Source organism: Eulemur rufifrons, chromosome 6 (assembly GCF_041146395.1).
Source record: "Eulemur rufifrons isolate Redbay chromosome 6, OSU_ERuf_1, whole genome shotgun sequence".
In the NCBI taxonomy this organism is placed as follows: domain Eukaryota; kingdom Metazoa; phylum Chordata; class Mammalia; order Primates; family Lemuridae; genus Eulemur; species Eulemur rufifrons.
Window position 1 is genome coordinate 52,479,328 of NC_090988.1, and position 15,118 is coordinate 52,494,445.

General features: G+C 37.7%; 1 protein-coding gene across 1 annotated transcript in view; it reads right to left on the minus strand.

The window, feature by feature from the left end:
- The window catches only part of RNF169 (ring finger protein 169), a 78,448-nt gene that overhangs the window by 1,588 nt on the left and 61,742 nt on the right, over positions 1-15,118 (minus strand). The window contains exon 5 of the mRNA XM_069469247.1: positions 383-482. Within this exon, the coding sequence (XP_069325348.1) occupies positions 383-482 (100 nt within the window). The remainder of the gene's footprint in view (positions 1-382; positions 483-15,118) is intronic.

Genomic DNA, 15,118 nt, shown 5'->3' on the forward strand with positions numbered 1-15,118 from the left:
TGCAGGGACAGGAAAGAGAAGGACAAGAAATGGAATGAAGGATAATGTGAGCCTGAGAAATGGGGGCAATCTCTAACCTAGAAAGCATACTATTTAGCAGAAACTCCTACACACTTGAAACAATTAATGAAATTGAAAATCTTTAGGAAAAAAACCCCTTATCTAGAGCTTTTAAAATGGTTTCTCTCATGGCCCTAATTCTACCCATCTGGCTTCTAATTCAAACCCTCTTCCTTCACATCTGTTTCTAGAATTCTCCAACATAACTAACATGCCTGGGCTCAATCTGCTTCTCATCTGGACTAGTTTCTTTCGTGATCATGTGCAGAGGCGGCTCTGGGGCAGGACCTGCGAGCCCTGGCAGCCTGGGGCTCAGGTGTACCTTGGCTTTGTTGGCTGGAGCTGCTCTGAGTCTGCTCTTCATTCTTTCCTGAGCTGCGTCACTACAGCTCTGACTTCTCTCCACCTTGGAGTTCAGCTTCCTAAAAAACAAATAAAAGATAAATAGTCAAAATTAGTCCATATACTAGTTAAGGAAAAAGGATGACAATCTCTTTTGTGTTTTCTAAGCCACTCACCAAGAAAGATAATTCCCTTGGGCAGCTACAATAGAAAATGAGTTAATTTATTAACAAAATATATTCTAAGAACAAACTCTGCCAAAAGAAAGAATGCTCCAAAGAGGACATATGGTTCAAGCTTTTGTTTCCAAACCAGACCCTGCCAAAATGAGGCAAGACCAACAGCTATTTTACCTATGCTTACAGAGATACAGGGATATTTCCCCTTCCTTAATACAGTAGATAGTGTTAATCACCTTTACAAACAACAATTTTTCCTTTTATTAGACCCAAACCTCTCCTCAAACAATCTAAATCAGCCATGAAACAAATGAAGTACTTAGAAAAATGCACAGCAGTGTACTAGATCTTTATGTAGGAAGTTAAAATTAAACGTAGTCCCTCAATCCATTACATTTGAGTTTTTAAAGGCCTAAATCCTGGTGAATTAAGAGATTTCAAGAACACATGATTTTTGTCTTATGTATTACATTAGGAATTTATAACCCAAACCAAACTCCACAGTACTTGTATACTGAAGTCCACTACACTATAGCATGGTAAGTGCTATAGGAGAGCAGTTATTATACAGCTGAACTTCCCAAGTGTTTTCTTCTAAGAGTTTTATAGTTTTGGCTCTTACATTTAGGTCTTTGATCCATTTTGAGTTAAATTTTGTATATGATGTGAGGCTAGGGTACAACTTCATTCTTTTGCATATGGATATCTAGTTGTCCTAGCACCATATGTGAAACTTACTGTGTTAGAATTATGTACAGATGGCTGTCACATACCCCATAGACTATAGATAGGAATACTTGATTAATTTCTTACCTTTGCTTCCCACTCCCCAACTCTTGCCCTAAATATGTCTGTTCACTAAGCATTTATCATATACTTACTACGTGCCAGACACTGATGGGCACTATCCAGGCATGGGGAATACAGAGAAGAATGAGACACAGTCTAGGTCTTCAAGGAATCAGAGTCCAGTGGGACAGACAAATAAATAAATACAATACAGTGAAAGAGCACAACAAAAAAAGTATACATATGAGGCAGAAATGGCATAAAAGAGTTATTAATAACTTGGGATGGAGTAAAAACATGGTTGGAAAAGCCTTCCTGTAGCATGTGCATTTTGAAGGATAAATAAGAATTTGCCACAAGTCAAGGTGACTATGTAGCTATGCAGATGATCACAAACAGAAATTATTTCCTTGGTTGATTCTATTTAGCTTTGGAATGGAATGCATCATATCTACTCTTAATCTGGCAAACGATTTGCTTTTAAATTTTTACTCTGCCAGGATTAGCTAAGAGAAAACTTATAAAGGAGGCAAGGTACATTCCCAGAGCACCTCTCCTCTCCCTACAGCTCTTGTGAAAGCCTGTGCTACCCATCCACAATGGCTTCTATTCCAGAATTTGTGTGTTATTGCTCCCATTCAAAGTCTCATGGCCACATAGCATTAACAGGAAAAAGTGGTAGCCGACCTGCATCACATGTTTGCACTTTACCAAGAAAGTTCAATACTTAACCCAAATGAATAATGTCAGAGTTGTACACTCTAGTGGGAAATACATTTTGGAGTGGGTAGGAAATTTCAACATCAACCTATAAAAGCAGCTGCTTAGAAGTCAACCTATAAAAGCAGCTGCTTAGAAGTCAGCTTGATTGGTATTATACTTAAAAAAAATTGAAATTAATTTGCATTCCTAAATGTCACACAAACTGTCAGTGGTACCAAAGAAGGCATATCAAAAGCCAAGACAGGTCAAAAGCTATGCCTCTTGTGCCAAATAATTAGCCAAGTTGTGAATGCCAAGGAAAAGTTCTTGAAAGAAATTAAAAGTGCTACTCCAGTGAATACATAAATAAGAAAGTAAAACAGGCTTATTGCTGATATGGAGAAAATTTTAGTGGTCTGGATAGAAGATTAAACCAGCCACAAAATCCCCTTCAGCCAAAGACTAATTCACAGCAAGGCCCTAACTCTCTTCACTTCTGTAAAAGCTGAGAGAGGTAACGAAGTTGCAGAAGAAAAGCTGGAAGCTAGCAGAGGGTGGTTTATGAGGTTTAAGGGAAGAAGCCGTCTCCAGAACATAAAAATGCAAGGAGAAGCAGCAAGTACTGACGGAAAAGCTACAGCAAGTTATCCAGAAGATTTACATAAGATCATTGATGAAGGTGGCTACAATAAACAAAAGATTTTCAATGCAAACAAAACAGCCTTCCAATGGAGGAAGATGCCATCTGGGACTTTCATAGCTACAGAGAAGTCAAAGCTTCAAAGGACAGGATGACTCCATTGTTAGGGACTAATGCAGCTGATAACTTTAAGTTGAAGCCAATGCTTCTGAAAATTGAGGGTCCTTAAAAATTAGGCTAAATCTATTCTGCCTGTGCTATATAAATGGAACAACAAGGCCTGGATGACAGCACATCTGTTTATAGCATGGTTTACTGAATATTTTAAGCCCCCTGTTGAGACTGACTGCTCAGAGAAAAGATTTCAGAGAAAAGATTCCTTTCAAAATATTACTGCTCATTGACAATGCACCTGGTTACCTAAGAGCTTCGATGGAGATGTACAGGATTAACGTTTTCATGCCTGCTAACACAACATCCATTCTGCAGTCCATGGATCAAGGAGTAATTTAAATTAATTAGTCTTATTACTTCAGAAATATGGCCATAGCTGCCACAGATAGTGACTTCGTAAGACTATAGGTGCCACAGACAGTGATTCTGCTAATGGATCTTGACAAAGTAAATAAAAAACATTCCGGAAAAGATGCCATTAAGAACATTCATGATTCATGGGAGGAGGGCAAAATGTCCACATTAACAGGAGTTGGGAAGAAGCTGATTCCAACTTTCACGGATGACTCAGGCGTTCAAGACTTCACTGGAGGAAGGAATTGCAGATGTGCTGGAAATAGCAAGGAAATTAGAATGAGAAGTGGAGTCTGAAGATGTGACTGAATTGCTACAATCTCACAATAAAACTTTAATGAATGAGGAGTTGCTTCTCATGGATGAACAAAGAAAGTGGTTTCTTGAGATGGAATCTACTCTTGGTGAAGCTGTTGTGAACACTGTTGAAATGATAACAAAGAGTTTAGATTATTATTACATCAATTTAGCCAAAAAAGCAACAGCAGGGTTTGAGAAGATTGACTCCAATTTTGAAAGAAGTTCTACTGTGGATAAAATGCTACCAAACCGTATTTATGCTACAGAGAAACGTGTCATGAGGGGAAGAGTCAAGCAATGTGGCAAAAAACTTCATTGTGGTCTTATTTTTAAAAATTGCCACAGCCACCCCAACCTTCAACCACCACCACCCTGATCAGCCATTAGCCATCGACACCAGGGTACGACCTTCCACCAGTGAACCTCCAACTCACTGAAGGCTCAGATGATCGTTAGCACTTTTTAGCCATAAGGTATTAAGGTACGTTGTGTTTTTAGGCACAATGCTACTGCACACTTAATAGACTATGGTATAGTATAAATGTAACTTTTATATGCACTGTGAAACCAAAAGATTTCTGTACTTGCTTTACTGTAATATTCACTTTATTGCAATATTCACTTTGTTGCAGTGGTCTGGAGCCAAACCTGCAGTATCTCAGGGCATGCCTATACCTTTTTTGTTAACCAGCTCCTCCATTAGTGCCTTCTTTTGTGTTAGATACTTCCTAGTAGACCATTTTGGTTCTCTTCTCGTATCTTTTACTATGTATGTTTTTAATTTTCTTAGAGGTTTATCTCCTAAGTTGCCCTGCTAATAATTAATATCTTAATTTATAACAACTTTTTTCAAATTAGTAAGAACTTGGTTTCAATAGTACCAAAAACATTACTCTTACGTAACTGTCCTTCTTTTATGTTGTTATTGTCACAGATTTTACATTTTTATACATTGTGTGTCCATCAACACAGATTTGTAATTTTTGTTTTATGTAGCTGTCTTTTAATTTTTCTTAAAAAAAAAGGAGTTACACACCAATACATTAATACTGACTTTTATATTTATTTATGTAGTTACCTTTATTGGTGCCATTTGTGTGTATTTGAAGAAAGTATCCTTTCATTTCAATGAAGAAATTCCCTTTAGCATTTGATATGGGCTGGTCTACTAGTGACACATTCAGTTTTCATTTATCTGGAAATATTTTAATTTCTCCTTGATTTTGATACATAGTTTTGCCAGATATAAAATTCTTGGGTGACAGTTCATTTTTTTCCTTTCAGCCTTTTGAATATGTCATACCACTGCCTTTTTGCCTGCATAGTCTGATAAGAAATTAGCTGTTAAACTTATTGAGGGTCATTAGTAGATAATTATTTTACTAGCTGTTTTCAAGATTCTGTTTGACCTTCAACAGTTTGATTATAATGTGTTTTGATGTTGATATCTTTGTAGATGTCTTTATCCTACTTTGGCGTCATTGAGCTTCTTGCATGTGTAGACATGTATCTTTCCTCAAATTCAGTGTTTGGCCATTTTTTTTTTATTCTTTTTATTTTTTTTAATTTCAGAATATTACCAAGGTACAAATGTTTAGGTTACATATTGCCTTTGCCCTGCCCAAGTCAGAGCTACAAGCATGCCCATCTCCCAGACAGTGTACATCACACCATTAGATGTGAATATACCCATCCCCACTTCCCCCTCCACCTGCCCAACACCCAATGAATATTACTACCACATGTGCACATAAGTGTTGATTAATTAATACCAATTTGATGGTGAGTATGTGGTGCTTATTTTTCCATTCTTGTGATATTTCACTTAGTAGAATGGGCTCCAGCTCCATCCAGGATAACATAAGAGGTGTTAGTTCACCATTGTTTATTGTAGCTGAATAGTACTCCATGGTATACATATACCACATTTTATTAATACACTCATGAATTGATGGGCACTTGGGTTATTTCCATATCTTTGTAATTGTGAATTATGCTGCTATAAACATTCTAGTGTAGATGTCTTCCATACAGACTGTCTTTTTTTCCTTTGGGTAGGTGCCCAGGAATGGCATTGCTGTTTCAAATGGTAGTTCTACTTTTAGCTCTTTGAGGTATCTCCATATTACTTTCCATAGAGGTTGTACTAGTTTGCAGTCCCACCAGCAGTGTATGAGTGTTCCTCTCTTTCCACATCCACACCAACATTTGCTGTTTTGGGACGTTTTGATAAAAGCCATTCTCGCTGGAGTTAAGTGATAACTCATTGTGGTTGTGATTTACATTCCCCTGGTGATTAGAGATGTTGAGCATTTTTTCATACATTTGCTGGTCATTAGTCTGTCTTCTTTTGAAAAGTTTCTGATCATGTCCTTTGCCCACGTTTTATTGGGGTTGATTTTTTTCTTGTTGATTTTCCTGAATTCTATATACATTCTAGTTATGAGCCCTTTGTCAAGAGATGTACCATGCAAATATTTTCTCCCATTCTGTAGGTTGTCTATTTGCTCTCATGATAGTTTCCTTGGCTGTGCAGAAGATTTTAATTTGATCAGGTCCCATTTATTTATTTTTGTTGCTGTGACTGCCTTTGGGATCTTCATAAATTCTTTCCCTAGGCCGATGTCTATAAGAGTTTTTCCAACATTTTCTTCTAGAATGCTTATAGTTTCACGCCTTACGTTTCAGTCTGTTAACCATTGTGAGTTGATTTTTGTGAGAGGTGAGAGTTGCGGATCCTGTTTCAGTCTTTGACATGTGGCTATCCAGTTTTCCCAGCACCATTTATTGAATAAGGATTCTTTTCACCAGTGTATGTTTTTGTCTGCTTTGTCAAAGATCAGATTGCTATATGAGGATGGTTTTATATCTGGGTTCTCAGTTCTGTTCTATTGGTCTAAGTCTCTGTTCTTTTGCCAGTACCATGCTGTTTTGGTTACTATAGCCTTGTAGTATAGCTTGAAGTCTGGTAAATTGATGCCTCCCAATTTGTTCTTTTTGCTTAAGGTTGCTTTTGCTATATGGGGTCTTCTCTGGTTCCATATGAAACATAGAATTAGTTTTTCTAGATGTACAAAAGATGGTGTTGGCATTTTAATAGGGATTGCATTGAATCTGTAGATCATTTTGGGAATTATAGACATTTTAACAACGTTGACTCTGCTGATCCATGAGCATGGTATGGTTTTCCACCTGTTTACATCCTCTGCTATTTCCTTCCTTAGTGCTTCATAGTTCTCCCCGTAGAGGTCTTTCACCTTTTCAGTTAAATATATTCCTAGATATTTTACTTTCTTTGTTGCTATTGTGAAGGGTACTAAGTCTTTTGTTTGGTTTTCAGTTTGACTGTTGTTGGCATATATGAATGACACTGATTTGTGTAGATTGATTTTGTAACCTGAGACTTTGCTGCATTTGTTTATCAACTCCAGCAGTCTCATGGCAGAGTCTTTGGGGTTTTCTAGATATAAGATCATATCACCAGGTTTGACCTCTTCTGCCCCCATTTGGATGTCCTTGATTTCCTTCTTTTGTCTGACTGCTCTGGTTAGGACTTCCGGCACTATGTTAAATAAAAGTGGTGATAGAGGGCAAACTTGTCTGGTTCCAGTTCTAAGCGGGAATGCTTTCAATTTTTCCCCATTCAGTATGTCGGCTGTGGCTTTTATCATTTCGAGGTAAGTCCCAACTATGCCTATTTTGTTAAGCATTCTTATCATAAAAGGGTGCCAAATTTTGTCGAATGCTTTTTCTGCATCTATTGAGAGGATCATACGGTCTTTGTTTTTACTTCTATTTATATGGTGAATTACATTTATAGACGTGCATATGCTGAACCATCCCTGCATCTCTGGGATGAAACCCCTTTGGTCGTGATGGATTAACTTATTTGATAAGCACCTGAATTTGGTTTGCTAGGATTTTATTGAGAATTTTTGCATCTATATTCACAATGGATATTGGTCTGTGGTTTTCTTTTTTTGTTGAGTTCTTTCCTGGTTTTGGTATCAGGGTGCTTTTGGCTTTGTAAAACGTGTTGGGGAGTATTCCTTCCTTCTCAATGTTGTGGAATAATTTCTGGAGGATAGGCACCAGTTCTTTGTAGGTCTGGTAAAATTCGGGTGTGAAACCATCTGGTCCAGGACTTTTTTTTTTAAGGAAGGTTTTTTATTGCTGCTTGAATTTTGGTACTCAATTATTGGTCTGTTCAGGAATTCTATTTCTTCCTGATTGAGCCTAGGAGGCTGTGTGTTTCTAAGAATTTGTCCATTTCCTCCATGTTTTGAAATTTCTGTGCAGAGATTTTTATAGTATTCATAGATGATATTTTGTATTTCCGTGGTATCAGCTGTAATTTCTCCTTTTTCATTCCTGATTGAGCTTATTGGAGTCCTTTCTTTTCTGCTTCTAGTTAATCTAGTGAGAGGTGTGTCAATTTTGTTTATTTTTTCAAAGAACCATCTTTTTGTTTTATTAATCTTCCACATAGTTTATTATTGACTTCATTTAGTTCTGCTCTGATCTTGGTTATTTCTTTTCTTCTGCTGGGTTTGCAATTGGTTTGCTCATCCTTTTCCAGTTCTTTAAGATGATTCATTAGATTGTTGATTTGTGGTCTTTCTGACTTTTGGATGCAGGCATTTATGACTATAAATTTTCCTCTCAGGACTGCTTCAGCTGTGTCCCACAGATTTGGATAACTTGTGTCCCTTTATCATTTAGTTCAAAGAATCTTTTGATTTCTTTTTTTTTTTTTTTTTTTTGAGACAGAGTCTCACTTTGTTGCCCAGGCTAGAGTGAGTGCCGTGGCGTCAGCCTAGCTCACAGCAACCTCAAACTCCTGAGCTCAAGGGATCCTCCTGTCTCAGCCTCCCGAGTAGCTGGGACTACAGGCATGCACCACCATGCCCGGCTAATTTTTTCGATATATATATTTTTAGCTGTCCATATGATTTCTTTCTATTTTTAGTAGAGATGGGGTCTCGCTCTTGCTGAGGCTGGTCTCGAACTCCTGAGCTCAAACGATCCGCCCACCTCGGCCTCCCAGAGTGCTAGGATTACAGGCGTGAGCCACCGCGCCCGGCCAGAATCTTTTGATTTCCATCTTAATTTCCTCCTTGACCCAATGATCATTTAGCAGAACGTTGTTTAGTTTCCACGATTTTGTGTGGAGATGAATGTTTCTGTTGGAGTTGATTTCTAATTTTATTCCACTGTGGTCTGGAGAAGATGCATGGTATAATTTCTATTTTTTTTTTAATTTGTTGAGACATGTTTTGTGGCCTAGAATATGGTCAGTCTTAGAGAATGTCCCATGAGCTGATGAGAAAAACATATATTCAGTGGTTTTTAGGTAGAATGTTCTGTAAATGTCAGTCAGGCCCATTTGTTTTAGAGTTCTGTTTAAGTCCATTGTTTCTTTATTTTCTGTTAGGAGGATCTGTCCTGTTCTGTCAGATGGGTGTTGAAGTCCCTGGCTATTACGGTGCTGCTGTTTATCATTTTGTTTAGATCTAGTACGATTTCCTTTATGAGTCTGGGTGCACCTGAGTTAGGTACATAAATATTTAGGATTGTTATGTCTTCTTGTTGAATTGTACCCTTCACCATTATATAATGACCATCTTTGTCTTTCATTACTTTTGCTGATTTGAAGACTAAGTTATCTGAAATTAGAACTGCTATACCAGCTTTCTTTTGTTTTCCATTTGCAAGGAATATTGTTTTCTATCCCTTCACCTGGAGTCTGAATGAATCCTTGTGGGTTAGATGTGTTTCCTGAAGGCAGCAAATACTTGGTTAATGTATATTTATCCATTGGGCCAGCCTGTGTCTCTAGTGGGCAGTTCAAGCCACTCACATTTATTGAAAGAATTGATAAGTGCGGGGGATTTCTGTTCATCCTGTTGAGTTAAACTTTGTTGCTTTTTTTTCTCTCTTGAGCCACTGTGCTATCTGGCCTTTGACTTTAGCTTTTGGATGATTTTACACTGGTGAGTGTCTATTTGTGCTGACCCGTCTGTAATGCACTCTGAATACTTCCTGGAGGGGCAAGTCTTTTCTTGATGAATTCCCTCAGTGTTTGCTTGTCTGAGAAGGTCTTTATTTCTCCTTCATATAAGAAACTTAGTTTTGTAGGATACAAAATTCTAGGCTGGGCATTTTTCTGTTTGAGAAGGCTGAGAAGGGGGCCCCAGTCCCTTCTGGCCTGTAAGGTCTCAGTTGAGAAGTCTGCAGTTACTCTGATGGGTTTTCCTTTGTAGGTTACCTGCTGCTTTCACCTTACATCTCATAGGAGGGCCTCTTTCGTCTTTGTTTTGGCCAGTCTGATGATTATGTGTTGTGGTGTCTTTCTGTTTGCAATGAATCTCCCAGGAGTCCTTTGAGCTTTTTGTACCTGGATATCTAGATTTCTAGCAAGGCCAGGGAAATTTTCCTCCATTATTCCCTCAAATAGATTATCCAAACCTTGTGTGTTTTCTTCTTTACCCTGAGGGATGCCTATGATTCTTATGTTAGGCCTCGTCACATAATCCCACATTTCCTGTAGGCTTTGCTCTTTTCTCTTATTTCTCCGATCTATCTCTGTGACCAACTTGTTTAATTGAAAGGTATTAGCTTCAATCCCTGAGATTCTTTCTTCTGCTCAATCTAGCCTATTCTTGAGGCTTTCCGCTGTGTTTTGTAATTTCTTGAATAAACTTTTCATTTCCAGAAGTTCTGTTTGATTTTTTTTATATTTCAATTTCTTTAGTGAATTTTTCATTCATTTCCTGGATTTTTGTGTGTGTGTGTGTGCGTGTGTATGGGGTTGTTTGGTGTTGGGTTTCCATTTTATCTTGCATTTCATTGAGTTTTCTTAGAATCCATGTTCAAAGTTCTTCATCTGTCATTTCAGTGTTCTGATTTTGGTTTGTATCCATTGCTAGAGAGCTGATGTTCCCTTTTGGGGGTGTCCTTTCAGTCTGATTCTTCATATTTCCGGAGTTCTTTCACTGACTCCGTCCCATCTGGAGTAGCTGTTGCTTCTTAACTTTGGATTTTAGTTTAGATAGCCATTATTTCTTCAAATATTCTTTCTTCATCTTTCTTTCCCTCTCCTCTCCTTCTGGGACTCTTATTTTGTGCATACTGGTATACTTAATGGTGTTTCACAGATTTCCTAGGCTCTGTTCATTTTTCTTCATTCTTTTTCTTTCTGTTCCTCAAATGACCCATCTTCAAACTTGTTGATTCTTCTACCTGCTCAATTCTGCTCATTCAGTAACTGTACATTTTGGCTCTGGAATTTCTATTTGGTTCCTTTTTATAATTTCTATCTCTTTACTGATATTTGTTGAGACAATGTTCTCATGACTACTTTTAGTTCTTTGTCCACGGTTTCCTTTAGCTCTTGCAAATATGATTTACAGCCTATGTCAAGAATATCAAATTTTTTTCTAGTGTATAGGTCAGTTTTTTATCATGCCTTGTTTTTTTTGCTGAAAACTGAACATTTTGATTATAATATGGCAACTATGAAAATCAATTCTCTGCCTTCCCAAGTTTTTTGTTGCTGTGTGTATTCATTGTTTGTTCAATGACTTTTCTGAACGGATTTTGTAAAAACTATTTGTCAAATGTGGCCAATGAAGTCTCTGTTCTGTTAGCTTAACAGTCAGTCAGTGATTCAATAGAGAGTTTTTTAAATGCCAAGATTCAGGTGTTTTTTTCTTGATTAAGCACTTACTTATTTGATGTAAACTTTTAGTTTCCAGAGTTCCAGTAAAGTTGATTTTGACTGTTTTTGCCAATTTATTCACTGCTTTTGTGGAGGGATGGGCTTTTGGATTTCTCTATTCTACCATTTTTGCTGACATCACCAGGCAAAGTACCTTTTAAGAAACAGATGATATATTTGAATTGTAGGACAAGAAAGGTGTTTATTACCATGGCACTGTTCTGAAGCCCAACCAGTCCTTCTAGCAATATGGGGTATGAATTCTAACACTAAACTGCTAAAATCAGGAGTGTAAATATATTTTATAAAATGTAAAGATAATATACAGATAACGTTAGTATTGTTATTTTAGCATTTGGCCAGGGAAAGAGTCTTCAAAATGCTGACTAAGAATAGTCAAGAGTAGTAAATGTGATAATGTTCTTAGGATTGAAAGTACTCAAACAATACCTTCACTAACAAAGGAGGGAAGTAACTATTCCTCCCTCTTTTGTACACATTCATTTCTGTATGCCCAACCCCAACAGTGACTGGCACATAGTGAATATATTCAATAAACGTTTTACAAATTAATAAAAATATGTACAGAAATGCCTCTTTCTCTCTTAAGGAAATGAAAGAAAATTCCAACATCAGGAACCCATTATTGTCAGGCACATTGCTAAGTGTTTTAAATACAATGTATCTCATTTAATCCATGTAGAAACTCTATGACATAAGTATCATCATCCCAAATTTATAGAGAAATAAGAGAAGTGATCTTTCCATAGTCACGTAGTGAAAGTGAATACTTAAACCTATAGTATGTCTATGATTTCAAGATCTGTGCTCTTCCTACCATAGCATACTGATCTAACTAACATTCTACTCTACTCTGCCACAGAACAGACACAATAAATCTAGGGAAGCTCTCTATCCAACCACAAAATGAAGCCATAATCAAGAGCAAGCAGCATTGTCTGAAAGGCAAACTGGCTTAAAATTTCCACTGCCAAGAGACCAGATGGTTTCTGGGATATCTAGTTAGGCTAAAAATACCCACACCCACTATGAGTCTGACTTACAAACAAGGAAAAGCAGGGGTAGCCAGCAGAAACATAGGGCTGGAAAGCTGGAAGACTTAATGCTTATAAATGCTTATAAAACATGGTTTCAAATGATAATGCATGATATAAAACATGAGATAGCTCATGCTCTCAATTGCTTGGTCATTACTCTGTCTCTCATATACTTACACCACACTGGTTTCTTAATCATACTCTCAGGTCTGGCAGAGCTGGGTCTCATCAAGAAGCTAAAGGCTGGAGAGGACCCTCTCTCCAGTTTCTGAAAGACTTTCCCCACCCTGTCTGTCTGTCTCTCTTTTATCTCAATAGATTTATGGGGTACAAGTGGTTTTTGTTACATGGATGTATTATATAGTGGTGAAGTTTAGGCTTTTAGCGTACTCATCACCTGAATAGTGTACATCATACCCAATAGATAATTTTTTATCCCATCCCCCCATTCTTCCCCCTTCTGAGGCTCCAATGTCCTTTACACCACTCTATATGACCATGTATACTCATAGCTTAGCTCGCAATTATAAAAGAAAACATGTGGTACTTGGTTTTCCGTTTCTGAGTTACTTAGGATAATGGCTTCCAGTTCTAGCCAAGTTGCTGCAAAAGACATTTTATTCTTTCAAATGGCTGAGTAGTATTCCATGGTATATATTTCCACATTTTCTTTACCCATTTATTAGTTTATGAGCACTTAGGTTGATTCCATATCTTTGCAATTGTGAATTGTGCTGGCATAAACATACAAGTCCAGGTGTCCTTTTGATATAATGGCTTTTTTCCCTTTGGGTAGAGACCCAGTAGCGAGATTGCTGGATCAAATGGTATACCTACTTTTAGTTCTTTGAGAAGTCCTCATACTGTTTTCCATAGAGGTTGTATGAATTTACATTCCCACCAACAGTGATATGTGCTCCCTTTTCACCACATCCATGCCAAAATCTATTGTTTGGCAGAGATATTACTGACACCTCTAAAACCTGCCACTCTCTTTAAGCTCCACATCACTTCTCTTTAAACTATCTTCCTTTTCCAACCATATTCCATTACTTTTAATAATGGATTATTATTATTAATGGTTATGAAGATTTGTCCTCTTCATAACCAGGCTCATAACCACTTGATTTGCTCCAATTCCTTTACCCCTCTCCCAACACACACACACACACACACACACACACGCACACGCACACGCACACGCACACGCCATTGCCCCAGGTCATTATCAAGTCTTGACATTTCTTTTAACTCACTGCTCTCACTGCTGCATCTTTTTCTCATAATCTCCTCAGGTCATTGTTTGACTATGCCCCCCACACAATTTGCTAAGTCTAATCTTTAGATTTTTATGGAACTTCCTAACTACCCCCATCCTTTTCTTTTCATTCTCTGGCCTCAATTCCTCTACCCTTCAAAAGTCTAGATATTTCAATTTTAGAGGTGGCAAGAATCTTAAAAAAATCATTGAGTAAGCCCCTCTGGCTAGCTAGCAGGTAGGGCATAACCTGCATTTTACACAGATGAAACAGAAGGTCAGCTGTTTACTCAAGGTCACACTGCTACTTCTTCCCTAAAACACCACACCTTACCTCTCTGGATTTGCTCCCTTTCCACAATCCTGAAGCTAGTCCTCCAATATCACATCACTTATGTATCCCCTTAGTTTCTGTTACCTGAAAGTTTCTGTATTTAATTTGTGTGTTTTCAGCAAGAGGAACCAGTCTCCCAAAGGGTCTGCATATTTTCATTCACTCCAACACTGACTGGGCATGTGTTTAATATCCCTGAGTCTAACACTAAGTCTCTGTCTATATCTCTCCTAATACATAACACCTTATAGAGAGCACAGCCACATCAGGTCTCTTGATGTGCCACACACTGAACGACCACAAACTCAGGCTTAAAAGTATCTGGACATTAGAAAACAAAATGATGTAGCTATGGCTAATTTCTACTCAGGAGGACGCAAATCTTTCTTTTACAACATCTATGAAAAGTATCATCATAAGCTATTGCTAAATATATTAGAAGGCTAAATGCAAATTCATAGTATAAAAGTTTTATCAGTGTGGTTGCTAGACCTCCCCCTAAGTCCCCTATTCATCCTGTGAAATCTAAACTAAAAAACAGCCGTCAGCCAATCTGTCCCTCCAAAACTCCAGGAGCCCTCCTTCCTAGAGGCCCTAAGCTGTAAGTTTGACTATCAATTCTGACAAAGCCCCAGTTTATCCTACCCACAAGCACAAGGCCTATCTTATTCAAACATTCCACAAATATTTACTGAGCCCCTACTATTTGCCAGGCACTGTACTAAGTATTCCAACTAAAATAGTGAACAAGATGCTATCCCTGCTTTCAAGGAGTTTAAAGTCTAGTGGGGAAGATGAGCAGAGGCAGCACAAGGATCTATAAGAAGGTATGGAGTACAGTGGAAAGAGCAATAAACTAAACTGAGAGCCAACAAACCTCAGTTCTAACTCAGTTTCCTACTGTTCTAGCAGTATAAAATTTGGCAAGCCATGCTCTCTCTCTGGGCTTTAGTCTTCCCATCCATAAAACAAAAGGGTTGAATAAGATGATATGTAAGGTTCCTTTCAGCTCTAAGAGTCCATGTTGCAAAAGAAGATAATAAAATAGCAGCAGCAGCAGAAACAATAGTCACTAAAGGCTTACCATGTTGCAGAAATCGTGCTAGGCACCATTTACTTAAGACACAATTTTTGTACAGAATGGCATTACTATATCCCTTTCTTTTTTAAACTGGAAAGAGGATGATTGGTTTGATTATATTTCTTTG